The 24,921-nt window shown below is 41.2% G+C and overlaps 1 protein-coding gene across 2 annotated transcripts in view; it reads right to left on the bottom strand.

Annotated features, from left to right (window-relative positions):
• Positions 1 to 24,601, bottom strand: part of LOC131242718 (CLP protease regulatory subunit CLPX1, mitochondrial-like) — a 32,853-nt gene extending 8,252 nt beyond the window's left edge. The window contains exons 1-13 of one of the 2 annotated variants that reach the window (XM_058241548.1): positions 23,748 to 24,601; positions 21,645 to 21,706; positions 21,354 to 21,454; positions 21,108 to 21,187; positions 19,242 to 19,292; positions 17,460 to 17,534; positions 17,303 to 17,380; positions 16,868 to 16,924; positions 4,487 to 4,557; positions 4,286 to 4,385; positions 4,011 to 4,115; positions 3,593 to 3,655; positions 3,364 to 3,486 (exon numbers count right to left, since the gene is read on the bottom strand). In XM_058241548.1, the coding sequence (XP_058097531.1) occupies positions 3,364 to 3,486; positions 3,593 to 3,655; positions 4,011 to 4,115; positions 4,286 to 4,385; positions 4,487 to 4,557; positions 16,868 to 16,924; positions 17,303 to 17,380; positions 17,460 to 17,534; positions 19,242 to 19,292; positions 21,108 to 21,187; positions 21,354 to 21,454; positions 21,645 to 21,706; positions 23,748 to 24,509 (1,728 nt within the window). In that variant the 5' untranslated portion in view covers positions 24,510 to 24,601. The remainder of the gene's footprint in view (positions 1 to 3,363; positions 3,487 to 3,592; positions 3,656 to 4,010; positions 4,116 to 4,285; positions 4,386 to 4,486; positions 4,558 to 16,867; positions 16,925 to 17,302; positions 17,381 to 17,459; positions 17,535 to 19,241; positions 19,293 to 21,107; positions 21,188 to 21,353; positions 21,455 to 21,644; positions 21,707 to 23,747) is intronic. The other variant, XM_058241547.1, reaches the window with a different exon arrangement.
• Between the last annotated feature and the right edge of the window lie 320 nt (positions 24,602 to 24,921).

Genomic DNA, 24,921 nt, shown 5'->3' with positions numbered 1-24,921 from the left:
GGTCCACCAAACCTTCTCCCAACCTTGGCACATCCAAGCAAGGTGTTGTTCGTGGGAGCTGAAGAGGAGATGATTTACACAAGAAGAAGCATCCTCGTCTAGCCGTTATCATGGGGCTCATCTAACTAGGTAAATCTTAGTATAAGAGTCCATTTGTTGACCCTCTTCTTGTGGAGATTTGGGTTCACGAGTTTGAGACCCAAACTCGCATCTAAGACCTTGTGTAGGCCTCCGATGGGAGAGTATGTAGCTTGTTCTTGTGTAGGACAAGTGTTGTGTCGTCCTTGTGTAGGACCGTTGTGGAGTTTGTGATCCAAACTCTCTAAGACCTTGTGTAGGCCACCAACATTGCAAACCGTGTAGACCTTGTGTAGGTTGTAAAGGTTTATGATCAACCTGATTTAAAACCATTGTGATAGTGAAATCTAGTACACTCAAGGAGAGAGTGCATTAGCCAAGAGTGGAGTAGGCACATAACCAAACCACTATACATCATGTGTAATGGGTTGAATGATTTTTGTTTATTGTTGCTTTCATTTTACGGAATGATTGTGAATGCTCATCTGTTGCAACCAACATGTTTGATGAATTGCCCACATGATAATTCACTATCTTTCTGTGTTTAAGACTTGAGCTGAATTGATACATCAATATATACATCTTAGTTTGCTTGTTTGATTGTGAGAATGGAGGTGGCCTCTTGCAATTTTAAATTGGTAAATTTTAAAAGGTCAGATTCACCCCCTTCTAGGACTTAACCTTACTTTCTAGCTCCTAATGTAGCGGCTATTAAACTTAGACCGCAACTTCACCTTGAATATGGTCGGTCAAGATTTTTTACACAAAAATATGCCCAATCAACAATTTGCTCTATCTATTTGTTAGGTTCCGTCATGGATTGCTTATGATTTTAAAGAATCACTTTTGTTTGGCAATTGTAACAATCTCATCCATGGCTTGGAAACAAGAAAGGGCGGTTGGCTCCATGGTAGCTTATGAGACTGTGGTCTGGACGACAGTTACAGATTGATGGATTGGACCGTTAAGGGTTCCAATGCAACAAGGAGCATGCACGCGCACACCCACACATACACATAGATGCTACCCATCAATGCAAGGGTTGGAAATAAGAGATGACAACTATCAACTGTGAGCAGCGTTTTAAAACCTGGATCAGACATTAACTTGGGTGCAGGGTCTGGTCCAAACTTGTCGAACCACGGGTCCAACTAGGTTGGTATATGACAATAAAAACAAAATAGCAATGAAACTATTAGATGTTACCCATCAATGCAAGTGTTGGAAATAGCGATGAAACTATGAGCAGTGTTTTAAAACTTGGACCAGACATTGACTTAGGTGCAGGGCCTAGTCCAAACCAACCAGGTTGACTTGCCTTTGAGGACAAAATTTGATACTAGTTAGTAGATAATCGATACAAATAACACGTAGATACAACTGAAACTGAACTGTCCTAGTGTCGAACCCAAATGTAGATAAAATACAAGTAAAAAATTAAAAATTGCATTGACTTAAGCAAACAAGGGTCCATGAACCATAATTTGTATTTGTTCAGCCAGTTGGATTTTTGGGTTATCACCTATCTACATTCGATCCCACAAAATGGATGGTTTAGTTTGAGTTTATGTGTGCAACATGTTTACACCAACCGTCTGCGTGCGTATCTAGCATTACAGTCTATATCGAACAACTCCCCATATTTGAGTCCAGCTTGACAAGACCAGAGGATTTTATGGCTGTTGCAGTCTCACAGAGAAAGTGAGACAAGAGGAGAGAGAGGCAAGAAAGAAATAAGACAAAGGAGCAGACAAGCTGGTAAGTGCATTCCTTCTCCTCTTCTTTTTTGTGCTAAGCCAAACGTGTGTGCAGCCCCCCAAATCAAGAGCAGCCATACATGATGTGTGGCACATGTGCAGAATTCAAGCTTTCCTTTTGGTGAGCCACATTGTTTAGATCTTCTGGCTACAAATCATTCTTTTTCTTTTATTTGACAGGAGAGAGGAAGAGATTGGCAGTCCCATGCAGTGTTTGAAATATCAGTATTGTGTTGCGTATCGCACCCTTGGCATACGGATGAGTATCGGTTATCACATGGGATATAACGGTTGTATCGCGTAATATATCATTGTTGTTGAAAACATGGGAAACATTGGGAAATTGGTCGAATTTTTCAATGAAACTTCAGTGATTGTTAAAAAAGACATCAATATACACTTCTAAATCACTATTTCCATATGCTACGTAGCGTTTTTGGTATGCTACACTACGTAGCGTACGCTACACGCTACGCTACAACGCTATTCACAACACTGATTCAAAGTTTATTCATATAATTTACAAATGTAAGAAGTGTGGGAACAAAAGAAATACATTCAAAAGCAAAAGAAGGATCGCTAGATCAAGTTAGATACATGTTTGATTTTATGTTTGGACATAGATTGCAACTGATTTGCGAGAAATTGATTTTTTTTAATTTTCCGCAATCTGGCCCATCTCCTCCAAATCTCGAAATTGAAACTCCCGGTCCATAATTTTTCATGCAAAACATGAAAAATCATGGATTTTAACAATTTGACACTAATTTAACATGATTTACAGAAGAAAAAGAAATGGTTGAAAATTGAAAATGCTCACCGGATCAAACATGTGGGATATATCGCACTACTTGTGTGTTTCGTATCGCACAGGTGGGATACAAGAAATATCGTGGGATATATCGGCTGACATCGTCGATATTTAAAACATTGGTCCCATGTAGATCGCTCAAAACTGCCCAGCTCAAACGGTTTTGCTTTAGGAGCACAAAACCCGGATGACCCTTGAAGTTTAACTCTAAAAACAGGTATTATATGGACCTGGACCATGACAGTGGACTGTTCCACTCTGGGTTTTAAAACATTGATTGTAAGGATCTTTGAAATGCACACCATTAAAAGGTGCCAAAATAAGTAGGAGAGTGGATCAAGTGCCCCTGGAGGCCTGACATTTGCATGTCGCCATGTAATTTCTGAAAACTAGCATACATGGACAACATTGGAACCATTCATTTAGTATCTCCAAGGCCATGGTCCAAAAATCTCAATGTTTAGACAACCTCGTTCAGATCATCATACATGTGCATGTGTATGGTAGACAATCTGATGGCACAAAAACAGTGTGCATCCAGGGGCAGCAGTAGGGGTGTCAATGGGCCAGCTCGGGCCTTAAAAATCAGAATTTTGAATACAGCCGGCCCAACAGCCCGGCCCGAAACAGTTCAAAATCTGGGCCGAGACCTACCCCAGGCCCAGCCCATTGACAGCCCTGGGCAGCAGATCCATTCCAGTAAGCAGGTGTGCATACCTCAAACATGGCTTCAGTAAGGATATTTTCCAATATAGCTCGTAAACCTCGTGCACCAGTATTTTTAGCCATTGCCTTCTTTGCAATCATCCCCAAAGCATTCTCTGTAAAATGTAACTTGACCTGAAAAGCAATTAAAAATATTAGAAGCAGCAGCTTGTTTCAATGGATGGCTAATGTAAACGAGGATATGGTATTTTTGGCAAATGTAAAAGATCAACATGCTTACATTGTTCATGCTAAACATTTTCTTGTATTGTTTGCCTAGAGCATTCTTTGGTTCTGTGAGGACCTGTGGTAGGAAAAAGACCATGGAAATTTGTTAGGGTGTGAGGAAACAAGGAGAATAGGCAAGTTCAAAAACTAGGAGTTGACTTGGAAATTTCTGGATTGGGTAAGTTGCTTATAAAATTGGAGCTGAACTCAGCGCACAGACCCTGTCAGACCAAGCTGACTCAGCTGAGTCCAAGTCGCTTAGTGAGTTTTCAGAGTGTACAAACAACAATAAGGGAAACTTCCTAAATTACACCGGCCTTCCTGCTCAATACCCAAGGCCCCAACCCCAAATAAGAAGTAAATTGTTTAGGTACTTCAAATAACTTTTGAGTACCTGAAACAACTTGAAAACAAGAAAAATCAGGATTTACCTGAACAAGTTGGTCTTCATTGAGAGCCGACAAACTAACTAGGATTGGAAATCGTCCAATAAATTCTGGTATGAGACCATACGAAATAAGATCGCCACTTTCAACCTGTGTCACGCATTGCCTTTAGGTTGGATTTTAAAAGGAACAAATTAACAAAGGAGGCTACCAGTTCTTGGAGAAGCCTGAGTTAGGTAAAGAATGTTAACATGTTTTATGTATATAGCAAATCATGAGTATTTGGGTTTTCCCCAGCCAGTATGTTCCCTGAGGCTTACCGATTCCAACAAGGTCGATGTCACTAAAGCATCTGTTAGTCCACCAGTCCTCATGTTTGCACGTACTGGCGCTCCAAATCCAATAGAAGAATCTTGTCGTCTAATTTACATTGTCAAGACCCACCCAGAAACTCAATATAGATAACAAGAAATTAAATGTTGCTGCATGTCTTAACATCATGAAATGGCATTAATCATTACCTTTCTGAAATGGTCTTTTCCAAATCAACAAAAGCACCACCACAAATGAAAAGTATATCTTTCGTATCTATCTGCAGATAGTCAGAATCATACGTCAAACTTCAAAGAGAAGAAACCACTAGGAAATGATAAACCACTTGCATGACAAAAGGTCTAATATGCATTAGCTCATGGTTCATCTGAAAGTAGAGAAAAAAGTTACCAATCATACAAAAACACGTGAAAATCCATTTAATTTCCCAGATTGTTTACTCACTGCACCAAGCAGTGTTAGGAAAAAGGAAATCACGGTCAATTGAACCTCGGCAGTCTACTTATTCATGAAGTTCCATTCACCGTGCAACAGTGACCGTAGCAAAATTTTGGGGGAATAGTTTTTAATTTCAGGAGGAATAACATTCAACCTCAAGCCCTAGAAAACCTTTTAATTTCAGAAATACTATGAGAAAAACTACAAATAATTAATGAATCAAACAATCATGTTAAATGGAACAAAGTAGGGTTTCCAAACTAGTGATGATCTAGAACATGTATGAAATTGCAGATACTGACTGTAACTAACATTGACAGTTTCCAATTTTTTATTGGTCTTGATGAACTGTATAGTTCACCATCATTGATCTAAGCCTTATCCTAACTAACTAGGGTTGGCTAAATGAATCCTTTTCCACCATTCCACTCTATCAAGGGCCATAACTTCAGTTAGACCATAGTTCATCAAGTCTTTTCTCACTATCTCCACTCACATCCTTTTGAGCCTTCCCCTTGCCCTTTTAGAGCCTTCTACTTGTACCAACTCACTCCTAACCAGCACAGTTCGGGGTCTCCATTGCACATGATTAAACCATCCTAGTCTATTTCCCCTCATCTTGTTACCTATTGGTGCTACTTCCCAATCCCTTCGAATTCATTCATTTCTAATTCTATCCTTGTCTTGCCACTCATCCATCTCAACATCCTTATTTCAGCTACACTCATCTGATAGACATCATGTTCCTTAATTACCCAACATTCTATCCCATAAAGCATGGCCGGTCTTATAGTCATCCTATAAAATTTCCTTTTCAATTCAAGAGTTACATGACGATCACATAGAACTCCAGAGGCATGTCTCTATTTCTTCCATCCTGCTTGAATTTTGTGGGCAACATCATTCTCAATCGCTCCACTCTCATGAATTAATGACCCAAGATATCAAAAGTGGTCATTTTGGATAACTTCTTTGTCAACAATCTTTACTTATTCCTCATTCCCACTCCTATTGTTACAAAAATTGAACTCATATACTCTGTTTTAATCTGACTAATTTTAAATACTTCAAATTCTAAAGCATCTCTCCATAAATCTAGCTTTGTGTTTACACCCGGCCCCGTCTTCTAAATCAAACTATGTCATCTTCAAACAACATACACCATGGGATCTCTTCCTGCAAATGCCTCGTTAACTTGTCCATAACCAATGCGAAAAGGTTCAAGCTCAATACCGACCCTCAGTACAAGCCTACAGTAATTGGGAACTCAATTGTCTCTCCACCAGAGGTCCTCATATTTGCCACTGCTCCCTCATACACATCCTTAATCATGTCAATAGATCCTTTTGAAACTCCTTGCTCTCCCAACACACCAGATTAACTCGCTAGGGACCCTATCATAAGCTTTCTCTATGTTAATAAAGACCATGTGGAGATATCCTTCCTCCCCTCCCTAGTTGATTACAGATAAAGATCATGAACTATATAGTTGATTACATAAAAAATTATCAAGGAATGTTATAAATCAAAATATGTTTTGATGCACAGTTACTAAGAAACTTATTTATCGTTGACACATTTCTATTTTCCCATTTCCCACATTCTTTTCATGCTTCAGTCTAAATGCTATGATTGTTGTAAAATGAGATGTTTCGCGTATTCGTTTCTCGCACTTAGTCTGGTAGCTCTAGTTTGAAGTGTGAAGTATAATAATGTTTGATTTTCCATATACATTTCCCATATTTGAAGTATTTTCTATATTTTAATATGTAACAAAAGAGTGCTATAAAAGACCAACTATGGTTCACTTTGACCCAACCCTGTTACAATTACACAATGGGATTCAATTTTCAGAACATTGCTCATGGTCATACTAAATTCTCCAATTAGTCACAACGTGCATTTGAATTTTAGGGAAAGCTCCAACTGAAGCAACCGTTCAGAAGATGTAAGAGGGGTGGACGGTGGTCAGGAAAAGATAGTCAATGGGACCTCCAAAGACTGTGCTGGTCTCTAAATACGCCAGATTTCCTACCCTCTTCATCTTCAGCATCCCCTCCGAGTGGGATGTGGGATGAGTGTATGTTATCTTGTGCTTTCCGTAAAGTGGGGGAAATCAAAGAGGTCGTCCTCCCATGTCAGAAAGGCTTAGCCCTCCAAAGATCATGCCGGTCTCTAAATACACCAGATTTCCTACCCTCTTCATCTCTAGCATCCCCTCCAAGTGGCATGAGTATATACTATCGTGTGTTTTCCATAAAGTGGGGGAAATCAAAGAGATCGTTCTCCCCCGTCGAAAAAGCTCTGTCATCCACAAGGGTTTCACCTTCATCCTTATGTGCTCCTTAGAAGTTGCCTTTGCAGTCATCTCCTCTCTTCACAACCTGGGCTTCAATGGACATTGCATCTCTGCCCAGAGAGGCCGGTTTGGTCTCCGACTAGAAACGACAATCGACCTTCCAATCTATCCAAAAAGGACGGCCAATCCTTCAGGGATGCAGTCGTGGGGTTGACTTCGGCACCCCCCTGGCCTAGCCTCCCTCTCAAACACACACCTCCATTTCTAACGAAGGTCTTGTCATCACAGTCAACTACTCTATGATCTCTAAAGTGGAATCAGTGTATGCTCATAGTCTAGCCATTCGGACCAGTCAAGGAGCCTCCCTAGCTGATATCCAACAATGGCTAAGATCTTGCTGTAATTTGATTGATAGATCTTATGGCTTGAAACCGCTTTCAAAGACGAACTTCCTCCAACCTCTAACTAGGCCCCTACCTGGACTCGCTTTTAGTGGCTGAAACTCACTGATGAGGACATCCGAGAACCATACCAGAGAACGAGGGTTGAGCCAGTCTCCTTATGGCTAGACGACCATTACATGGGGCCGACTTTGCCCAATTCACATTCCTAGCCACGTTGAAGACCCCACGTGCATGTTCATGCACCTTCAAAGACCCCACACTGGGAAAATGCACGTGGGCTACATATAGGAGCTTGATGGACACATCGGACCATTGGATCGAGCAGACACGATGATCAAACCGTTGGATCATTATCATCGAACATCTTGATCGTAGACTCCCATGGGCCACGAAATAGTTTAGTTGTTGAATTTGCTTACATGTTTTGCTATTTTTTGTATAGCTCATACTTGTGCTGAGTGTAGGAAGTTAGGAAAAACTTTTAATTCATTAAGCATCTTTATATTGAGAATCATATCTAAGAGTGCCTTTTTGTAAAAGGTCTTTTCTGATACAAGAAAGGGTTGGACATACCCGCCCTAACCATTACATTTGTCATGAATGAAAAAGATTTCTTTCTTTTTGCTTTGAGAATCAACAAAAAAAATAAAAAAATAAAAAATCATGTGATTGGATTGGTGGTGCGAAACCACGAAGAGCGATTCCCTAGTTATCTTTTCTACTTTTCTCTCTTCTCAACAAGGTATCATCTTCTCTCATCTTTTCTTTTCTTCCTTCCACATCTCTTCCCTTTTTTTTTCTTCTTCTTTTAAACATTCATTCTTCTTTTTTCTACAACCCTAATCCATCCAAACCCTTGTTCTAAAACCCTTACCCTAAATCTCTAAAACCCTAATCCTAATCTCCCCAAAATCCTAACCCTAGAATTCCCAAATTCCAAAATCCATTGTCCAAATCATAAATCCCTAATTCCCACAACTTGAAACCCATATTCCCAATTCTAGAAATCCTAAATCCTAAATCCCTTAAACCCAAAATCTGAAATCTTAACCCAAAACCTCAACCCTAATGCTCCAAACCCTAATTCCTCTAGCCTAGATACCCCAAACCGATTTTCCACATTCCCTAGCCTTTAAACAACCCTAACACATCAAACCTCTTACAAGACACATGATTTCCATTGAATTCAGATGTAACCCTATGTTGGGATGGGGGTTTTATCTCCCATAGGTCCTAGTTAATCAATAATTTATGAGATGCACATTGCGGAGCTGTCATAGGCTTGAATTTGGACATGTCATGAATCTGAAATTTCTGAATTTATGGTAAATTAGCTTTATTTTGTTGTTTCATTGCTCTAGTTAATCTGTCTTTTTATTTCATGGCATGATATTAGGTTAGATCATTCCGCCCTGTATCACTCACCCCCAAGAAGGCTTCATGACCTCCATCTGTAAATGGGCGAACTTGTCCCCATTTGGTTACTTAGATGTTTGGTTTCATTTTTTAGGTATTCCTTAGGGCCTATTTGGATTCATGGAAAGCATGGGAAAGGAAATGGTGTTTCCCATGAGACTCACTTTCTGTTGTTTGTTAAGCCTTTCTTTGTAGGAAATTGTGGGAAACACCATTTCCCACTTTCTATCTTTGTTGGAAAATAAATCCACCCCTAAGAAATGCATTTTCCCATGGTAGAAGGAAAATAGGTTTCTCAAGGGTTAAAGCCCAAATGCGCCCCTATCCATGCTCAATCACCTCACATTTGCCACACGTGTGCCAAATGAGACATTGTCTATCTTAGGTCATGCCCCACACATGCCATTATACCACATGTGCCACCATCCAACTAATCTTGTGCCCTACATGTGTAGAGATCCCCCAATGTGCTAAGGTGCCACAGGTGTCACCATCCATCTCATCTTGGACCCCACGTGTGTTATTGTCCCACATGTACCACCATTCACCTTACTTGTGCCCCACATGCGCCAATGTGCCACACATGCCATTGTCCATCTTCACAATCCTCCAAATATGGCACGTGTCATTGTTCATCTTCAATTCTCCAAATATGACACGTGCAATGGTGCCAATGTGCACAAGTGCCATCATCTAGCTTTAGTGCCCACATGTCAAATGTGCCAATGCATGTCTTGTGCCGGATGTGTTACTGTACAACTTTAAGCACCTCACATGTACCATGCATGCCGCAATTCAGTTTAAAGTGCCCACATATGCCGTGTATGCCACATGAGCCACTATTCATATCTAAGTATACCACATGTGCCACATGTGTCACATGTGCTAATCTAGCACGTGCTAGTGACTACTGCAGATATTTTTCAAGAAAAAAATTTGTTTTGCCAAATAACAAACTTAAAAATAGATTCTAAATTTCTACGAAATTCTTGTTGAAAAACAAACAAGGAAAATAATATTTCCTTTCTCACAATTTCCTGAAAATAAGGTTTCCCAATAAACACTATTACCTTTCTCATGCTTTTCATGAATCTAAACAGGCCTTTAGAGCTATGGAATTTGGAATTTCTGCTAGCTCTCGACTCCTACCTCGATGAAGTCCTGCAATTCGGTCCAGCCACTGAATTGGGATGGGAGTTGAGAGCGGCTCACATTCAAATTAGGAAGAAAAACCTTGATCTGTCACACTCTTCCATTTTCATTATGGCGGGTGAAGCTAAGTTGAAGATTTCAGATCAGTCAGAGTCGGCCAGCGAAAGCAGGGCCAGAATCCACGACAATGCCACCCAATTGGTGACTCCATCAAACGGAGTTCAGGAAATTAGGTGCTCCGACAAAACATTGCAAATTCTGCATGAGATCTCATTGGAACATGTCCTTACTACCATAACATGTCAATCATCTGCCTATCACATGCCACTGCTCCTCACATGTGCCTTCCTCTTTCTTTGCCGATGAGAAATATGACCAGTTATGAAGGACACATGCCGCCCATCTGCACGCACGATCCCCTCATGAACACAATGACATCCCCTTTGATGAACAATCTTCCTCCCCCGCAAGATATTCGTGTGACCCTCGATCAATCGACAATGGTCTTGCACGATCCAAGGGGCGACATGTGCAACGACACGTCAGCTTTACGGGTGGCAACTCTAGAGAGGTCGACGGTGGGCTCGAGGTCTCCCCCATCTTAGAAACTAAGAGGCCTATGTCAGTTTACCTAAAGGATAATGGCATCCCTCTCCTCTCTCTCCCTTCTCCTGTGACCGAAGCAGTGACACCTATCCCCCATACGTCATCCCCAGAACCCTCTCACGTCATCATTTTTTTACGCTAACAGTGATGTCAACAAGAGGGAGGAGTCGGGTGACTTGGACTCCTTTCGTTGCTCTTCGCCCCATTCAATCGCTCTCCTCTCATCACGCAACTTCCTCAAGCCACTTCTACCTCAGAAACATTCACTGCTTCGCCTCCTAGCTCAACACGTGTCAGGCTATCCCTACATCCCAGCCCTCTCGATCCTTAGGCGTTCTCAATCGATCCAAACCTTAGTCCTCAGTTGAAGTATCCTACACCTCTTCAGCTCCATCTAGCTCTTCTTCTTTCAGTTCTACAAAAAAACTTGAGTTTCAATCCATTTGCTTAGCTCCCCCTCCGCCTTGCTCTCTCCATGCCGCAGAAGCTAGCAACAACCATCAAGCCCCTCCTCTATCATTGGAAGCACCTATCGTTGTATCGTATAAGGATCTCCCTTCTATTTTATCTCCCTCTCGAAAGCTCCCAACCTCTATCCTCTCCCCTTCTTTCGATTGGGCGACGGTCCCTCTTAACCAACATATTCCCTCTATCTCTTTAATCATGGACATTCCTCCCATTCAGGTTATCTAAGGTGTTATGCCAACCTCGACTTCTCTACAACTCACTAACCCCTCCCCCTAGTGGGATCCAAGTTCTATGTTGGCTAAGGGCCTGTTTGTTTTTTCAAAGCAATGGGAAATGCACGGGAAATGGTAATTATTACGATTTCACTGTGTTTGAAAATGCATAGAAATTCGTGCCTTTGAAATTGGTTCAAAAGAGATAATTTTAATTTTTGAACTTCAAGGTAATGCATATGATATATCCATTCCATCCATCTATTTTATTACAATATTTTAGAGCATTAGACAAAAAATGAAGCAGAGCCAACACTCAAGTGGCCCACGCCAAAAGATGGCCCCACAAAGTTTTTAACGGTAAGTATTCGATTCCCTTTTTTGTTTGACGTGGTCCACTTGAGTATTGGATATGCCTCAATTTTTTACTCATGCTATGAATTCAACTGGAATAATGGATGAACAGTGTGGATAAGCGAAATGCATCACAGTGGGACCCACAGATATTTTGTAATATTATTGGTTTTCGTGTCAAAAAGTAAGCAGTCAAATCAGGTATGTTGTAAATGCATGGGGAAATAATTATTACTTTTTTACACGGTATTTACCATTTCACCGGAAAATCAAACACGCCCTAAATGCAAGGATCCCCAAAAAGTTAGGGAAGTCTATTGGACTTTGGAACGTCAATAGGCATTTCCTTTGGGGACAAGGAGGAAGACTACATTGCTCTAATGCAGTTCATAGAGGATCGAGAAGCTAGAGTTGCAGCAAAAATGAGCAAGGCTTCAAGATCTCCTCGGGGACAGAGAACTAATTAGTCTAAAATCGTCCATCAACTATGATGGAGGATCAAGCACGCGCCCGACAAAAATAGGTCGAAGGGGCAAGTCTATTAACCAATAAAGATCATTTCATGGAATGTCAGAGGTAGTAATAGAAAGCGGGCTCAAATTAATGGCATCCTTTGTAAATTCAAAGTCAACACTATTGCCCTCCAGGAAACGAAGCGCTCTTTGGTAAGTCGAGCTAACCTCAATGCCATTTGGAGCGCTTACCATAAAGAGTGGTTTACCCTGTAAGCCAAAGAAACCTCCAGGGGGGATTCTAATAGCCTAGGACTCTTGCTCCTAGACTCTAAAAGACTCCTTGAAAGGTTCCTTCTTGGCCTTCGTGCCTATCAGAAGCCCCTCCTCTGGGTTCAAATGGATCTTCTCCTCTATGGTCCTTGCTCTTCCTCCTTTAAGGCATTTTCTCTGGAATGACTTGAATGTCATTAGATCTAAATGAGATCTCCCTTGGTGCATCAGAGGAGATTTCAATGTCATTTGCTTCTCTTTTGAAAAGTCTAACAATTCTCGTATCACCAAGAGTATGAGATTGTTTTCGGATTGGGTTGGGGGAAACAATTCAATCAATCCTCCCCTTTTGGTGGACCTCTTTTCAAGTTTTAGGCAGCCCGAGCTTCACCCTGAATTAGAAGATAAAAAAGCTCAAATCCAATCTGATTAAATAGAGAAAGGAGACTCAGGTGGATGACAACTCTTTGACTTCTAACTCCCTCACTACTATTTAGCTTTTGGATCTTCGGGAAGAATCATCTCCTCTTTCTGAAGAGGATCAAGCCTCAAGGGATTCTCATAAGGCATATTATGCGAGATCTACTTATCAGCAGGAGGTAAAGTGGAGACAAAGATCCAAGACTCTCTGGCTTAAAGCAGGCAATAAAAACACTGCCATCTTCCATGCTATTGCCAATGCCAGAGCACGATCTAACAAGACACGTTCTCTTACAGTAGATGGTTCTAAGTTGGACGACCAGTATCAAGTATCCAATCACATTGTCTCCCTTTATTTGTCTTAGCTTTCATTTAAGAATTGGTCAAGCCCAAATGATGCAAGACAATTAACCACTTGCTCTAAAAGCTCGAACTATTAGAGTATGGCGAATTAATCCCTTTATCTCATAGCTCAAGCCTCACATCTCATGGGTTAGGACCTTGACCGAACCCCCCTCGTGGGCCCCAAATCACATGGGTACCGCCTCACATGGGTCGCCCACCCCGAGTGTGTCCCTACATCTCACAGGCTACCCCACTCGAGCCCGATGTGAAATGCGCATTAATCACCCCCGGTGAGGAGTCTCGAACACGAGAAGTTAGGTGTGTAGCCCAATTGGTACAATTAATTACTAAATACCTAATAGGTAAGAGTTCAAATCCTAGTATATGTGGAGTTTATATCTCAGAAAAGAGGGGTCCCTTGTGATGCAAGACAATTAACCACTTGCTCTAAAAGCTCGAACTATTAAAGTATGGCGAATTAATCCCTTTATCTCATAGCACAGGGCTCACATCTCATGGGTTAGGACCTTGACTGAACCCCCCTCGTGGGCCCCAAATCACATGGGTACCGCCTCACATGGGTCGCCCACCCCGAGTGTGTCCCTACATCTCACAGGCTACCCCACTCGAGCCCGATGTGAAATGCGCATTAATCACCCCCGGTGAGGAGTCTCGAACACGAGACCTCCCACTCTGATAGCAATTTGATGCAGGACAATCAACAAGAAATGGGAGTCGCAGCTATTCTAAAATTGGAAGATCTGACAAATCAAAGAAGACAACTCAGAATCTTTAAGTTTCTCGTTGGTCTTCGTTCGGACTTCAATTATCAATGTTATATAAATCCTTGGGAAGAGAATCCTTTCCTACCCTCAAATCTTTATATAACTACATAAACACAACCCTACATCCCATAGGCGACCCCACTCGAGCCCGATGTGAAAATGCCCCTGCTAGGAGCTTAGGAATTTCCATCCCATTAGCCTTCTAGGTGCCCCTTATAAAATCTTGGCTAACCTCCTAGCTTCCAAGTTGCGTCCTATTCTATCCTCTATTATCTCTGATGCTCAAGGAGCCTTTCTCGCTAATAGGCAGATATTGGAATGTGCTCTGTTAGCTCATGAATGTGTCGATTCAAATCATGAGTCTGGTGAGGACAGTCTAGTTTGCAAACTAGACATCGAAAAGGCCTTCAATCACGTGGACTAGCATTACCTTGACTATGTGGTAGGCAGATTTGGTTTTGGCCAGAAATGGAGGGGATGGATTAGAGTTTGCCTTTCTTCTGCCACTTTCTTTGTTCTGGTTAATGGCTACCCTAAAGGCATTTTTTCGCCAACCAGGGAACTTAGGCAAGGAGATCCCCTCTCCCCCTTTCTTGTTGTCATAGCGGTTGATGACCTTAGTTGTATGCTCTCCAAAGGGGCCTCAATTGGCTATTTCAAAGGCTTCAACGTAGCCAGACCTTCCCCTCCAATTTCCCACATTCAATTCGTAGACGATACGTTCCTATTCTATAAAGCCTTAAGAGTTTGTTGTTAGTAGTTTGAGGATGGTCATTAGATGCTTTGAAGCCATTTTTGGGCTCAAGATTAATCTTTGTAAGAGTGAAATGTTGGACATTAACATTTCTGATGATTTTCTTTCTTCCCTTGCAGCTGGTTTTTGTTGCAAAACTAGATCCTTCCCCTCAAAATATTTAGGCCTTCCTCTTTACATTGGTAAACCTACCAATCACCTTTCATATGTTGTTATTGAAAGAATGGAAAGGAAGCTTGCCCCCTGGAAGAGCCAATATCTCTCCCTGAGGGGTCGTCTTACTCTTATCAAATCGGCCCTCGCGAACCTTCCTTCATACTTCCTGTCTCTATTTCACTGTCCTAAATCCATTATCCTTGAGACTGTGAAGATCCGAAGAGACTTTCTCTGAATGGAAGTTCCCCTCACCACAAATTTCACCTCTTTAGTTGTTCTGAGGTGTGTAAACCCTATACCGAGGGAAGGGCTAGAATTTGTCCTTTCAGACGTTAATTCTGCCATGTTGGGGAAATGGTTGTGGCGCTTTGGATCCAAGGAGGGAAGTAGGTGGAGGGAAGCTATAGCTGCTAAATATGGTGTTGAGGAAGGTGGTTGGTTTACTAAACTCTTAACCCTCTATAGGGCTTCCAGCATCTGGAAAGCCATTTCAGATGTTAAGGAATCCTTAAGGGAGTTTATTTCGGTTTACAAAATGGCAGAAAGATCGGGTTCTTGTTGGACAATTGGATCTTAGATACACCCCTTGTTGATGCCTTTCCAAATCTTTCCAACATCTCCTCAAACCACTCCCTTTTTGTGGCTGACAATTTCTCCTGTTGGATCAGGAGTCTGTTGTCCACCTTGCAGAAGATCTCTCTCTGACTCAAAATCATAAGCCTTGCTTGTTCTCCTCCACCTCCTGCAAGGGATTCAGCCCTCTCTAGGACATTCTCCACCAAGACCTTCTATAGCCTTCTTAGTGCCTCTTCCTCGAATCATGTTCAGTCATTCCATTCCTTCTAGAGTTATAAAGTTCCTCTGAAGGTTGCAGCTTTCAGTTGGCTGCTTGCTAGAGGGAGAATGCTTCAGTGACCTGCTCGAAAATCCTCCTTGCACCTCTGATGCTGCCCCTATCTATTAGGAGGGGCTTTTGCTAACTCCCAAAAGCATGTTGCACTTGGCTCGGGGGTTCTGCTTCTGGCGGCAACATGCTAGCCTAGCAGAACGACACTTGTATTGCTCCCCCACAACCCCGCTTTCACGGTCATTTCCCAGTAAATCCGTGCAGCGGAAGATCCTGAATTTGAAGGGGCAGAGCTAGAGACATTCTGAAAGCAACGCAGATTCCTTTCACGCCAGATTTGCCCAATTAGAAGCCAGCCTGGACAATCTCCACAGCAATCTTGAGTTTCTGTCAAGGCCAGAGTAGTGCCAAGCATGGAGAAAGCTTGTGATGCACCCTGGCATCACCCACTGAATAGAGAACTTTGAAGAGCTGTCAGACCAAATGACCGCAATATAAGGGCAGTGGAGAAGAAGGTGAGAGAATGTCTTTGCATCCTTGTGGCCAAGGGAGCAAACATTAGGAAGGATCATCCCACAACTCTGCAAATTGTCTATTGCTTTTCAAATAGCAGAGGACTTGTGGGAATGGTACATGAGTCTTCCCCTCAAAAGACCGATCTTAAATTTCTTCAGTCCTGGGCTAATTCAGTTCAAAGTCTGTCAGCCTTGCTTGCTGCCTCTGTTTTGAGTAGTATAGCTTTTTCTAGATTTTTGCTTGTTTTTAATCTTTTATTTTCGTTTGTTTTCTTTCTTTTGGTCTTTGCTCTTGCCATGTTTTGGGCTGTCTTTGTTTCTCTGTGTTGCTTAATATATACTTTTCATTCTTCAAAAAAAAAAAAGTTTGGAATCTAAGAACAGTGCATGCGAACAAATATTCACTAAACTAAGAACTCAGCATGCTGCGGGCAACTCATACATGAGTATCTTAATGTTTAAAACTATAAAAGCATTCATAATATGAAAGGGCGGATTTTTGAAGGAAATCTATATATACAAATGAGATTTAGATGTAACAATCATCATGCCTATCTGTGAAATACTGGATCTGCATCAGATAAAAATGGTAGAACTTGGAAGATATAATGCTCATAGACCAAACTTACATCAGATGCATAAACAAATACATGCACGAGCAAAGCCAGTTTACCTGAATGTTATCACCGCGAGGATGCTTCCGAGCCCCCTTCTCAGGAACACTCACTATCTGGAAAAGAAGATATTCTATTTTCAATTGTGAAATAACCAAAATCTCCAACATACAAAGCATTCTCCCAATAAGTCTTTAACTTCAGAACTTGCAGCGTAAATACAAAATTGATCAAATATTATGAAACAAAGGGAACCAGCACCCATTTCTTTATTTTGTGTCGATTAGTGAATAAAGAAGAAGTCATGAATGTTTATGGTGGTGCAGATGCCAATCTATCACTGAAGGAGGCCACAGGATATACACCCCATCCCTCAACTTGATTGTCGAAATGTTTAGAGGATATAAACCTCAGAACTATGACCAATTGTCAAAAAGTTTGGTCAGGAAATCAACAGCATAAAAATGTTCAGTAAAATGACAAGAATCACTCACCGTTCCTTCCAGCATTTTTAGTAATGCCTGCTGAACACCCTCTCCCGATACATCTCTACTATTATTTAGGCTTTCAGCCTGCACAATAAAGCATCAGTAGATGCCTAGATCAAAATGTGCCCATTTTTTCAATGGATATGCAAAGAATTCATGGGACCTTCTTAGTTATCTTATCAACTTCATCGATGTAGACGATGCCTTGTTGAGCTGCCGCTACGTTGAAATCAGCAACCTTAAATAATGCCAAATTTTAAAAGCACGTCAAATTATGAATAATAAAAAGACCAGATGAGTTAAGCACCAAACAGGAGATCCAAAGAATGGTCAAAACTTAATGTAACAATATTTTAGTGCAAGAGATGGTGGAAGTATATCAGTTTTCTAAGGAAATCAACCTAGTTCAAGAAGTTGCAATGCAGCACGCATACCAACAAGCATGCAAACATATCCATATGCAAGGATATGGGTATTTACACAGATGCAAATGTAACTTCCACGAGTTTTGGTACCAAACATACTACAAAGGAATGTAGTGTTAGACAATGTGTGAAAAAACTGACGGATTGGTTGTCCTCCAACTATGACGATAGTAATACCCAAAGATATGTGATTTAGAGGACCAGATAAATACAGAGAATGGAAATTTATAGAAGTTGAGGAAAACAAACTTACATATAAAAATAGAAAGAAACAAAGTCCAGATATTACAGGGAAAAAAGAGAATTCTTGTTTTTTTCCTAACATTTGCATCAAAATGAGCCTGATATACATCATGGAAAGTGGAGTGTCCTCACAAGTTGAGGGAACCGCTTCCGAGGGAAGAAGCGAGGGGGGAAAATGAAACAAATATCACCTAATAAAGCATGAGCAGAGTCCGACTAAGTTTCAAGGTAATAGTCTTGAAGGGCCACTGTGCTTAGAATTGATAAATCAAACATATGTCATGCAGATTACTTTTCCAGGCTGCTTGTTGGTGTTGTGTAGCATATGGTGCTTGTAATAGCGATAGTATCAGCCAATATATCGGGCAGTACTATCGATATCGTACAATGCTGATACGAAACTGGGCGGTGGTTGTTGAGAAATAAACTATCTGCCATTATGGGTCCTCAGAACTTTCAATTTTGCCTTGACTGTTTTTCAAACATAATCTTCCATGACTTGAAAGTGTTAAATACATCGGATTTATTTTTCATGAAATAAACCCATGTATTTTTAGAGAAGTCGTCAATGAATGTTATAAAAAATAATGACCCTCCTCTAGAAACAATGGGCGATGACTCACACATATTAGAATGCACATAGTCAAGCTGTCCTTTACTTACATGTTTTCTAGTTTTAATTGGTAAATTTAATTATTTACCATATATGCAATGCTCACATGCATCAATACCGATACTAAAAACACTGGGAGCATGGAGTGCAAAGTAATGACAAAAGCAATGCCGTTCACATGACCATTGAACACATTTTGAAGGAAAAAAGGAAGCATTTGTACTGGACTCCTTGTGAAGTGCACTCTTAGGTCTGGTCTTTGGCGTAAGAAGGGATAAGAAAGGTGAAGCCATAAATAATCTGGATTGACAACAGGGAAATCACTGACATTCATGCTAGTCATATGAACTAGCAACATTGAAATTTCTAAGACAATAAAGATAAAAACATTATTACTGATGTGAAAATCAGGCCACTATTGTAGGACTTGTAGTGGTCACCAATATGTAGAAAGATGCTTAAAGCAGAAACACAACGATCAACAAGTAATGTTGTCAAACTAGCAGCAAGAAGCATGCAATCACATCATATACACTTGCAAAGCCTCCTGGAGTTTATGAGAAGTTGGTACAGTTACAGAAAAGGGGCCTACAAATTATGAAAAAGATAACGAGAAGCACATTGTGCAAATTCTCTATGAATATAAAATGCCCATGGCTCATACCATTAGTAGCTTGTACAATATTGACTCCACATCTTCTCCAACATACCCAGCCTGCAAAGCAGTACTTTGTCTTTTCAGTTATCACCAATCAAACAGCAGAAAGTTTTCCAAATAACAGTTGCAGAGATGTTGTCAGTCTAACAAAATGGTACAGATCATCATAATAGACTGACATAAGAGACGAAACCATCTTCTCATTAAGTGAATTATTTTATTTTGTCAAATGATTCTTAAGAGCAGCTCATTGTGCAAAGAACCCACGCCTGCTACGAATATAGAAATGTCTATATAACATTGCAAACAAAAGAAACAAGCAGCTAATAGACGACATGAATGAAGGATAAAGCTTTTCGCAGTTGAGTGCATGAAGGAGGTTCCTCTTCATCGGTTGCCATTTAAATGGATTGACACTTCTTAAAATACCCATCACCTTCCAGCCTTTCGCTGCATGAAGTTCCTACAATCATTCTTGGAACTTTACTCGATGCTCACTGCATGGTACATGCAGCTTTGGATGCTGTTGTTACAAATTGAGAAGTTCATGGTTCCAAGCTACTTCACACATGGATATTGGTGATGGACAAACTTGATATTTTCCCCATAATGTTGATATATTGCATCCCTTTGCTCCAACAAAACTTGTTCCATACTTCATGCTCAATATTCATAAGGAAGCCAAATAATTGTTGGAAAAATCACGACTCTGGTCAGATATGGCATGCCCTTACTTTCTGACTTGAGTAACTTTGACTAGGTGACTCAGGCAAGTCATGCTTTTTAACAAACCATTTAAAATTAAAATATTATAGAGTATTTAAAGATATATAATAAACAAAATAGGATGAACAATGAAATTTCGAGAAAGAACTAATAAAGATATTACCAACATGCAATCTTACAAACTTACAGTCAGCATACATGATGACATATCAAATTCAAACAACGATGCATCATTCATAAGATGCACTCACAAAGTAATTGTAAAAATGAAAGAACTACCTAAATTGATCATCATATTTTACATCCATCTACAGAAATAGTAATGCCCATAGATATTAGGGAGCTTGGGTGTAAAAGATGTTCCTGGCTGATGAACCCTGCAATGTGAGATGCAGAGAGTGTGCATGATCTGAGCTACACATCAGTATTGGCACACTGTAAAGATGCTCTAGCCCAAATATCAGTCCAATCAAATCATATGGTGGGCCACACATTAATGAAAAAAGGGTAAAGCATAAGCCTCTTAGATTCCGTAAATGTGGGGCCCACGACTTTTGTGATTTAGACTGTTGACCAAAAGAGTGGACTAATATAATCTTCCAATCTGGTAGCATTTATATGCATCAGCCATCAACAAAGAGAGCATCATATTGATGGTCCAAATAGGCTCACATATATGCACAGTGGGCCCTGCCTGACAAACCGAATGGATCTGGCACATGTACACAAAGCGGGTCCCACAAGTATGCACAAGGCAGAGAGAGAGAGAGAGAGAGAGAGAGACAGTTGCAATGTGGCCAAGTCACCAAAATAACCAGGCCTAGTCACTATAATACCAGGGCAAGTCGAACAACGTGCTGAGCCTCAGCCCAGGATATTCAAGTAGAAAACCGAATGACAGCTGAGTTCTGTTGAAATGAGCCAGCCAAGTAACCCCAAGTCAATGCATGTGAAAGTTAACTCAGCATATGGCCGTTCTGAGTTGATTTGGGTGAGTCCCAACTCCCAAGTCAACCAGTTGAGTTCACAACAATGAGTCAAACCATATAAAATGCAAGCCTACAAAAATCAGAATGCCAACAAACAGCTGAAAGAGTGATTTTTCAGGTGTAGGAAGCTAATAAGAAAATGAGGAATGAAACTTGCCTGTGTTAACGTTGTTGCATCTGCAATGACAAATGGCACATTCACAAAGCGAGCTAATGTTTTCGCAAGTAATGTCTTCCCTGTCCTTACAATCAATATTACATTATGTAAGCAAGATCATGAACCTCAGTCCACGTGAAGGCAAAATTCCACAGATCCTTAAGGCAAGAACCAAGAATAATGTGACAGATAAATGAATTAGCAGACAACAAACACTTCCATGCCTTTATAAAGCAGAGGCCATACCCGAGCCAGTTGGACCCATCAACAATACATTGCTTTTCTCTAGCTCCACCGAATCATCATCCTTAGTTTCTGCCTTGGGACTTCCCAAATCTCCCTCAGTCCTGGAACAGGAACCAACATATCTTATCAACATATTCTGGATTACATCGCCAAGAAACACGTTTTAACTGCTTGCAAATGCATGCCAACTCAAGGGACAGAACCATGCAATGTGGATATGAAACACAGCAAATGTGTTATGAAGAGTGGAGGTGGAGAACAGAGTAGATGGGTAGGTTCACAAGAACTAACCCTTTCTGTACAGATGCGTGATAGATCCTTTTGTAGTGGTTATAGACAGCCACGGAAAGGACCTGAAATGTGTGATAGAGGCAATTACATGGGAAGAATTAGGAACAAAATCATAAAATCTGCTAAACTTTTTCTCTTTTTTTTTCCTTTGTGTGTGTGTGTGTGTGTGGGGCGGGGATTATTATTCTAATCAGCTATCCAACAACCAAAACAGATATGCACCCGATTAGGAGTATAATGTCTAACTCTTGTTTCCACTCAATCTTCAAAGGCATGCAATACCCCAAAGAGAAAAGGTTTAAAAATTAAAAAAATTAAATAAATAAATAAAAGAGTAGACAAAATCCTACCATAGTCTCCTAAATCTCCACAGATGTTGAATGCGGAAGAAGAAGAAGAAAAAAAAAAGGCATAAAAATACAAAGACAAACATGTTGCGCCCAGAAAAATGTGGCACAAAAATGTGGCACATATTCTTCAAGGGTCCATTCACAATAAATACAAGGTATTTCCCATGCTTTCTCTTAACTCTCAATGAATATGCAATATCCAACAGAAAGAAGAAATGCATAAAAATGTACACAAGTCCCAATCTTTCTTTCTTGTAAATATATACGAAAAGATAAAAGAATAATACCCAACCAAAAGATAAAACATAGAAGTGTCCATAAATATATGTCCTTATTCTCCTAAATCTCTACCACATGCAACATCCAAAATCAATCAATCAAACAAACAAACAAAATACAAGCTGCAAGTAAATATCAGTAGTACTCTCCTGACTCTCTGTCAACATGCATTATCCAAGCAAAAGCAATAAAAAGAAGTCTACAAATGCAAATAAGTATCTGTTCAGCTTTTTCCCAAATCCCCGAACCATGTTTTGCACAAAAAAGAAGAAAATTGTCCAGACATAATTGTTCTTCTTTCTTCTTTTTTTCTCTCTAAAAATGCATAGGCGCAAGGGAATGGTGGGGGGCAGGGCATTATATCACAGCTACAGAGCAGGGGTACCTCCCCAACTATGAATGTGGCATTGACCCCAAATCTAAACTGCCCAAATTGTGGATCCATGGTAGATGGATTATAATCCAAAATACGCACTCAAAGGGTGATAAATAAATAGAGAAAGAGAGAGAGAGAGAGAGAGAGAGAGAGAGAGAGAGAGAGACTGATTACAGGATATCTAATGGGAAGTAAAAATGAAATGTTTTCAATGAACAAATGCCCATAGACCAGAGGTCAGGATCGTTTTATGATCTAATTTAGGATAAGACATGGATCACAAATCAAATGCTTCAGACTTGAGGTGCATACCATGTGTACTGTGCAGAAGCCACCTCAGCACTGCAGTTGTGGTATATTGCCCAACAACCTATCATTCTCCACATATTTATCCTTCTTAATCCTCAATCAAACATTATGCATGGGACCCAAATTCAGCTTAAACAGTACACAGAAAAAACTAGAGTACCCCAGACTTCCACAGAGTTCATTTAGACTTTGTTGCGACTTGCGACTCAGGATCCACGTGTGTAGCCAGCCACTGGGCCCACGTACTGAGATAGTCCAATAATTGCACTGTCCACATTATCGTTACTGCCATAAATAAGCCACAAATCACAGTTAGTAATGATACTAACCTTTGATTTCTGAGTTGAAATTTTCTTTTCATTGTTCTAAATTCATATACAGATAGTGATGGTCACAATCATACAGTCTGTGTAAGGTGGCACTGGCACATATAGCATAGAGTTCCAAAAATGACGGTACCAGTCATTCAAAGACTCCGAATGTGAGCCCCAGTGTGCGGCGATAGATGCTGATCCAGAGTCATGACAGAGGCAAGACAAACTCCTCTTCTACCATCTTTGGATGGTTGGCAGGATCCCCCAACAAATCCAAATGGGATTCCCATTCCCACCCAAAACCCAATTGGGTTTGCATTGGAAATCCTGCTCAGGTAAGCATTTAGATAAACATGTGCTGACTACAAACATCCCATGGCTGAAAAAAATAAAAATCAAACAAAATCAAAACAAAACAAAACAAACAAACAATTCTGCAGATATCTCATTAACAAAATAATAATAATAATAATACCTTTTTAGCTCTCTCTTGCCCTATCACAAACTTATCAAGCCCCTCACATATCTCCTTTGGCGTCGGCAAATCCTTACCCAGATTTGACCCGCCCCATTCATCCTTCCCCCCAAACTCCCCAGTGCCACCACTCCCACCGCCAGGTCCCACCGCTCGCTCCACATTCACATCCGAGGTGAACGGCGGTGCGTGCGCCGCCGCCAATCCATTCCCATTCCCCGGTGGGGGCCAATTCTCTGGCGGTTCCCCTCCAGACAATTTCATCCTCTCCTCGGAACCATCGGCGCCGTTACTTCCATTCTCGTCTCCGTTCACCGTATTCCTCCCTTTATTGACCCGTCCAATCTCGACGAAGCTCCCTTGAAGCGGGTCCATGCTGTACGGCCGGAAATAGTACGCGGTCTTGCAGTTGCGGCAGAGATTGAAGGCGTGGAAGCTCCCTCCCTCGATCGACGGTGGGGATGACGACAGCTGGCGGTTGGAGAAGAGGAGGTCCATCTGAGTGAAGCATCTAGGGCAATTGGACTCGGCTCTGATCTTGCGTGTGGTCTGGAACTCGCCCCCGACGCCGTCCCATTTATAGCGTTCTTGGAAGCTGAAGGATCTGAGGCGACGGTAGGCAGCGACGTGTATGAAGGAGTTGAACCGGTTGGGAACCGGTGGTGGACCGGCGAGCCGGGAGCGATCGGCGGCCGAGCCGGCGACTCTGGCAGTTCGCGTAGCGGTTTGCTGGAGCCTTTTCCATCGGAACATTCCTGGCATTTCTTTTTAAACGGATATCGTGGGAGAAATTAGCTTTTAAAAAGATGAAGCTCGAAATCGACAGAGCTACGTGCGACTGTCGTGGGGAAGTAGCTCGTTTTGCGTCTGTCGCGACTAAAGAACCACCGTGTGTCGCCTCGCACTGGGGCCCATATTATAATAAGGCCTGGTGACTGGCCCACATTATGTAAGGCCCGATGATTTGAACTGTCCATGTTATTGTGTATCGGCCTTCTTTTTTGTCCCATGTGGCGTGTGCTGGAGTGCGAAAACCGATTTTGCGGCTGGATTCGAACGGAACAACTTTGACCCAAGGGCAGAGAGAGGAGAATATGTCTACTTCGATAATATAGGGTCGACAAGATCTCAACCAATAGCACATGATTATTTCAAGATAATCATGCAATTTGTA

The sequence above is a fragment of the Magnolia sinica genome, chromosome 4 (genome assembly GCF_029962835.1).
Source record: "Magnolia sinica isolate HGM2019 chromosome 4, MsV1, whole genome shotgun sequence".
Classification (NCBI taxonomy): Eukaryota; Viridiplantae; Streptophyta; class Magnoliopsida; order Magnoliales; family Magnoliaceae; genus Magnolia; species Magnolia sinica.
The sequence above is the reverse complement of the archived record's forward strand: the minus strand, read 5'-3'. Positions and strand labels throughout refer to the sequence as shown.